Here is a 6,465-nt window from a genome sequence, read left to right on the forward strand (position 1 = left end):
AATTTAATTTTCTATGTTTATTTCTTTTAGCAAATTAAGTGCAAACCTTTTATAATATTTGCTAATATTTTCCTCCGAGGAGATGTATAAACATCGAAAACTCATGGGTTAAGGAAATATATTTTATTATGCTGTATTCTTTGTCTTGCGTACAATAAAATTTCTATATTTGAAATTTAACTTTTTCAAATGCACAAATTTTAAATTCCTAAATTATGATATATATATATATATATATATATATATATATATATATATATATATATATATATATATATGCACTAACAGGGAGACCTGATGTTGCCCAGCGTTGAATGATGATCAATGAATGTTCCACATTTTCAATATTTTTATTGTTATCGAAATCGGTGAAATCGCCTCTTTATCAATCAAATCAATTAATTGCTTGCTCTAGTCAGGGACCTACCGCAGTGCACTGGAAGAATCTCACATATCTATAAGAGCCAGGTACGTCCAAGGATGGAGTACTGTTGGGCAGGAGCTGCTAGAAAGGACGTGTTCTACCTTGATAGAGTTTAAAATAGACTTCGTAGCCTCGTAGGGAATGTCCTTTTCTCTTCCCTGCAACCTCTTTCTCACAGAAGAGATGTTGCGAGTTTGTCTTTGCTTTATCGTTTTTTCATGTCAAGTGCTCGACTGAGCTTCAATCTACGGTCCCCCTTCGCCAAACTTTCTCAAGAAACACTCCTAGCTGAAAACACTATCAATAATTGCCCCCACTCTTTATCTGTGCCTAAACCTAAACGTATATTCCATGAACAAAGCTTCTTTCTTAGAACTGCACCCCTGTGGAATTGTCTTCCGTTTTCCTGCTTTCCAAGTGACTACAATATGGTTGTCTTCAAGTCCAACATAAACAAGTTCTTGATGAACCGTTCTATTTAAATTAACAAATTTACCGAATTTCCATTACTAACAATTACTATATTGTCCAACTGACTACTGTATACTCTTTAACCCTTACCCTCGAGTGGTCTCTGGGCCTTGATAAGTGGTGATGCCTATGTAAAAACAAATATATTCCTGCAGTAACAATACATTGTAATCTGCATTGTAGAGAAGCGATTGTTGGTTTTATAAAATTATTTCTTTATTTTTTAATGCAAAAGTCATGATTTAATTGTTCTCTAGACAGAAATATCCATTTCGAACGATCCTCTGTCTTATCAAATGACCTACTGTTAATTTTATATGCCGGGTTTTTTTTTGCTTGTGCGATAGTAAAACATACTTAAATACATTTGTCATGTTAGACTGTATAAAAGTGTTATCTTGGTCAAAATCGGAATGTTCCTTCTTTAATGGGATTTTTTAATATTATCAATTTACAATACTTATCGGAGGTATTACAATATAAAACATATCAAAGAACACTCACAGGGTCATAAAGTATATTTGTGTGTAATTTAAAAAAAATCAGCTCAGCTGTTTTGGAGTGTATAGGGAACTCTCACACGCATCGACAAAGTGCCTTTCATATATATATATATATATATATATATATATATATATATATATATATATATATATATATATACTTCAGAATAGTTTTTATTTAACAATCAGTTGTTATGGAAACGTGAGATTGTAGGTTTACAAAATATTACTAGCAGTAATATTCTATAAGTTATCCCATCTAAAGAATTGCTCGATATGCAAGATGGAGCAAATTATTATTTGGACTTTGACTTTCCATGTCTCACTGACTTTAGCAAATAGGGTGCATACCTCATAAATATTTGCTAATATTTTCTCTCCTCTGATGAGATGGTAGACATCGAAACCCTATAGGTTAAGGAGATTAACTTTCTAAAGCATTCTTTGTCTTGCTTAGAATAATAAAAATTCTTTGATATGAAATTCATTTCAATCAGAGTTTTTTGAAATTCATTGAATTACAATTTAATATATATATATATATATATATATATATATATATATATATATATACTCATCCACAAGGAGACTATTTTTTCTATATCGCAGCTCTCCAGTGCGGCTAGACTAACAACTACCTCAAGCTAGTATTGACAACAGTTGGCATTTCTAACTATTACATTATTTTGGCTGCCACTAACTAAGTAGGTGAAATGATCAATATTGTCCAAACGCTTTAAGGTCCAAGGCTTCATTCCTGTGGACGAAAGTCGGCTGATAGTCTACTTGTGTTGCATGATGGAGGCTATGCACCTATCACCCTAAACTGAAACTATTAAAGGAAATGACAACTCAATCCAAAAGAATGATTAAACCAGGCGTACACTCAAACAACAATTCGCCTCCTTCCTTGAGGCTCGCATTTACACATATCCGTGGACTTAGACAATGTAGAATAATTTCCCCTAGCAAACTCCCCGGATATCTCAGCGCTAAGTGAAACTAACTTGCACTCCTCCATCCATAGCGTTAGCCACTTATATTTTCATTTACTGCTCTCCCTTGACCCAAGATTGTACTCTAATCAATCACGCCTCTGACAGCATAGATGTAGCACTCTCCCTAGACACTAGCGCCCAAGTAAATGCATTTGGTGACTTTAATACCCCCCTACAGTAATTGGCTTGGCTTCTCTAACTACACTGACACAGTTAGTAGCATCACACAACTTTTCTATATCTCATTTCTTGACACACAGTAACGTTCCTGACCCATCCCCCAACCCTAACCCTACCCCCCCCCAGACCATCAGAACCAGCAAGCTTCACTTCTAGGCCTATTTCTTACCACAGTTCCTAAGGATTGTGTAACAAATGCTATTTCTTACCACAGTTCCTAAGAATTGTGTAACAAATGCCCATTCCTCTCTCGGGAATGTTGATCATGTTGTGATATGATAGTGAAATCACCCCAAACTCTCGACCCCAAATTGAAGAGTTAAGGTACTACAACAAGGCTGACAAGAATGCCATCGGGGATCACATCAGAGATGCTCCATTTGGGGAAATATATTTTCTTTTCCTTCAGAACAGTGTGCAAATGAGATCATTGAATGGTTCAAAGCGGCAATTGAAGCACATGTTCCCATTTGAAAGTTCTATAGCAAACCTCACTCTCCCTAATGGTTTACTTTTACTTGTGCAGCTGCCATTGCTCAAAAATAGCATGCATACTACAGATTTATCTGACATAAGTCCAATACAAATAGACAGAAGTATATAGAAGTTAGAAGTTATTGTAAGAAAAAAAATAGCTACAGCTAAGAGAGAATATACCGAAACCACCAGAGAACGCATTGAAGCACAGAAATTAGGAACTCATTATTTCTGGAGAATCTACAACCGTGTAGTAAATAATGGACAATTCCCCTATGATCCAATAATCATGAGGTTGTTTGTACGGCAACCAAGAAGGCTAACATGCTTGCCCGTCAGTTGGCCTCAAACTCTATTTTGGACCCAGTAAACCACTCCCTCCCAGATTTTCCTTTGCAGACAGAAACTACGCTAGATGATCTGAAAATCACCCCTTCTAAAGTACAAGATATATTAAAAAACCTAGCCACCTCAAAAACATATGGACCTGATCTCATTTCGGCTGCACTATTACAAAAATGCTCTAGTGAGGTTGCTTCAGTTCTCTCTAAACTTTTCAACAAATGCCTTAATAAATCTTGCTTTCCTGCCTGTTGGAAAACTGCTTCTGTGATACCAATTTACAAGAATCCTGGCAAAAGAACTGAACCATTAAATTATCACCCCATTAGCCTCCTCTCTCTTTTTGCTAAAATATTTGACTCTATTATTAATCAAGCTCTAGTCCACCAGTTTACAGCTGCTAAACTTCTGTTTGACCAACAGTATGGATTTAGGCAAGCCCATTCTACTGCAAATATCCTAACTGTAATCTTTGAATGTATATGCCATGCACTGGATAAGGTAGGAAAGGTTAGGGCAGTAGCCCTAGATATATCTAAGGCCTTTGACAGGATATGGTACGACAGCCTTCTCATGAAAATCAGATCCTATTGTATTTCTGGATGAATACTTAACATAATAAAATACTTCCTAAATAAGAGAAGAATCCAGGTTGTTCTCGATTGTTGTACGTCTAAACAATATGATATTAATATGTGTTAGCCTGAGAGGGTCAACCCTTGGACTTTTATTATTCCCGATATTCATAAATGACCTCCCTGATAAAATAGTCTCTGAGATGAGTATATTTGCTGACGACATCACGCTCTATAATAGACACGAGGAGAAAACAAATGAACACATATCCAAGACAATGGCGGAAACCCTAGAGGAAGACCTTCACTCTGTCATGGAATGGGGACAAAAATGGATGGTCACATTCAATGCTGCCAAGACTAAGCTTCTTTTCCTTAATAATTACAAGAAATCTTCTCAACCACAAATAGCCATGACTAATGATACATTATTTGAAAGTACTTCATTCAAACACCTTGGTTTAACATTTACAGGGAACATGAGTTGGAACAGATACCTTGAGAGCATTGCTAAGGCTGCTGCAAAGAAGGTGAACTCTCTCTACTGTGTTAGAAAGTTACTTATGCCTGAGAGTATCCTGTACCTCTACAAGACCACCATTCACCCATGCATGGAGTATTGTTGCTACATTTGGGATGGTGCATCTGCTACTAGTCTCTCACTCTTAGACAGGGTTCAAAAGAGAGTCACCAACTTAATAGGTTCCACACTGTCAGCTAGGCTTCAACCTCTGTCCTATCGACTTGTTGCATCACTCTGCCTGTTTTATAAGTATTTTAATGGGAGGTGCTCAGCCTTTATACCTCCTTGGCATAAATCCCCCCAACAAAACCGATAAGCAGCAAAATCCCACCCCTGCACAGCAGAGATGCCCAGATGCCAGAAAGCCTTCTACTCTAATAGTTTCTTCCCTAGGACTGTTAGACTTTGGAATTTCCTTCCGGGTTCCTGTTTCCCTAACTGTACTGACATGCAGAAGTTCAAGTGTAATGTAAACAGATATATTGCTACTCAACTCCCTACATAGTATCCCTGCACATTATGTCCCAGATAGTGCCCCCGCCTACATTAAAGTGGGATTGTGCTTTGGAGTAAAAATGCAATAAAAAAGTTTATTTGTTTACACAAAAAGCATTAAATTATATGCTAGTAAATTTTAGTTAAAAATTTTTCTTTGTCAAATTTTTCGATGTTAAATAAAATTCGTTTATAAAACTTCATCAACAAGATTTCATTCACACACACACACACACACACACACACACACACACACACACACACAAAAATTTTTTTAAAAAAACGTACTGATATCACATCTGGATCAATTTATATCTTATATATATATATATTTTAATTGGAAATTTATATCTTATATATATATATTTTAATTGGAAATTTTATTATTTATTATATTATTTAATAATAATTAATAATAATAATTTATTATAATAATAATTATTTATTTTATTTATTATTTGTTAAAAGAGCTTATTTCGGTTGTTCTTGTGGAATTTGTAGGGACCTTTCATGGAACCTTGAATATTCTGTAGAACTCCTGTTGAGAAACATTGCATTTGGAAATCACAATTTTATCTTGGGAGAATTTGTTTGCTTTTAAAAAGTCAAAGACTGAAATTAAGGGAGATAATCCATCATATCTTAATGCATCATAGAGCTCTTCAAGCAATTATGATTATAAAAAGATTCTATTATTTGATTACAGATTTTATTACCCTACGATTTACATTCTTTAATATGGCTAAACCCAATTTAGCAATAAGCTAAAGTTTTTAGGTTCTAAATAATAAAAAAAAAAATATTCGATGATTGCATAAAAACTTGAAAAGCTGAAAAAGATTTTTTTTCCTTCTTTTACACTGTCAATAATTCGTTTAATTAATTTATATTTATTTTATTTTTATTTATTTATTTATTTTTTTTTTTTTTTCAGCGTTTGAAAGCAAGTTTGAAGCCAACACGTGAATGGAAACCTGCAAACAATAAATACACAGAATCGAAGAATCATATATTGATGTCAAACATTGTGACATCATAGATGTGTGGACGAGAGAAATGGATTTCAATGTATAAAATACAAGCAGGATTGTTCAACCCATCAATAAATACCATTAATTGTTAATAACACGGCGTTGTACCTTCATTTTAATGAAAGCCTTCTTCCTGCTACTCCTCCCCCTCCTTCTTTTTCATCATCATCGTCGTCATTTTGACGCCCGTTTTACATCTTGAACGGCTTTAAGAAATTGACTTTCAAACTAACCTATCTCTGGCCAGGTCTAAATCTATCCCTCAAATCCATTTTTATCAATTCTTCCCATGTTTTTCTTGCCCCTTTCATCTGAACTGGACCTAGCACATCAACATCTACTAACCCTAACCCTTACTCTAAAACTCTCATCCATCCTTTCAACGTGACCATACCATCAACGTCTAGTTTTCTGTGTACATCCCTTTACACAATCCAGATTTAATC

General features: G+C 34.9%; 1 protein-coding gene across 2 annotated transcripts in view; it reads left to right on the forward strand.

Moving 5' to 3' along the window:
• Positions 1-6,114, forward strand: part of LOC145258086 (sodium- and chloride-dependent glycine transporter 1-like) — a 227,906-nt gene extending 221,792 nt beyond the window's left edge. For both annotated transcript variants that reach the window (XM_080115813.1, XM_080115812.1), the window contains one exon: positions 5,923-6,114. In XM_080115813.1, coding sequence (XP_079971939.1) covers positions 5,923-6,027 — 105 coding nt within the window. In that variant the 3' untranslated portion in view covers positions 6,028-6,114. The remainder of the gene's footprint in view (positions 1-5,922) is intronic.
• Positions 6,115-6,465: the final 351 nt, after the last annotated feature.

Source organism: Euprymna scolopes, chromosome 33, assembly GCF_053919585.1.
Source record: "Euprymna scolopes isolate OS-2025 chromosome 33, ASM5391958v1, whole genome shotgun sequence".
NCBI lineage: Eukaryota > Metazoa > Mollusca > Cephalopoda > Sepiida > Sepiolidae > Euprymna > Euprymna scolopes.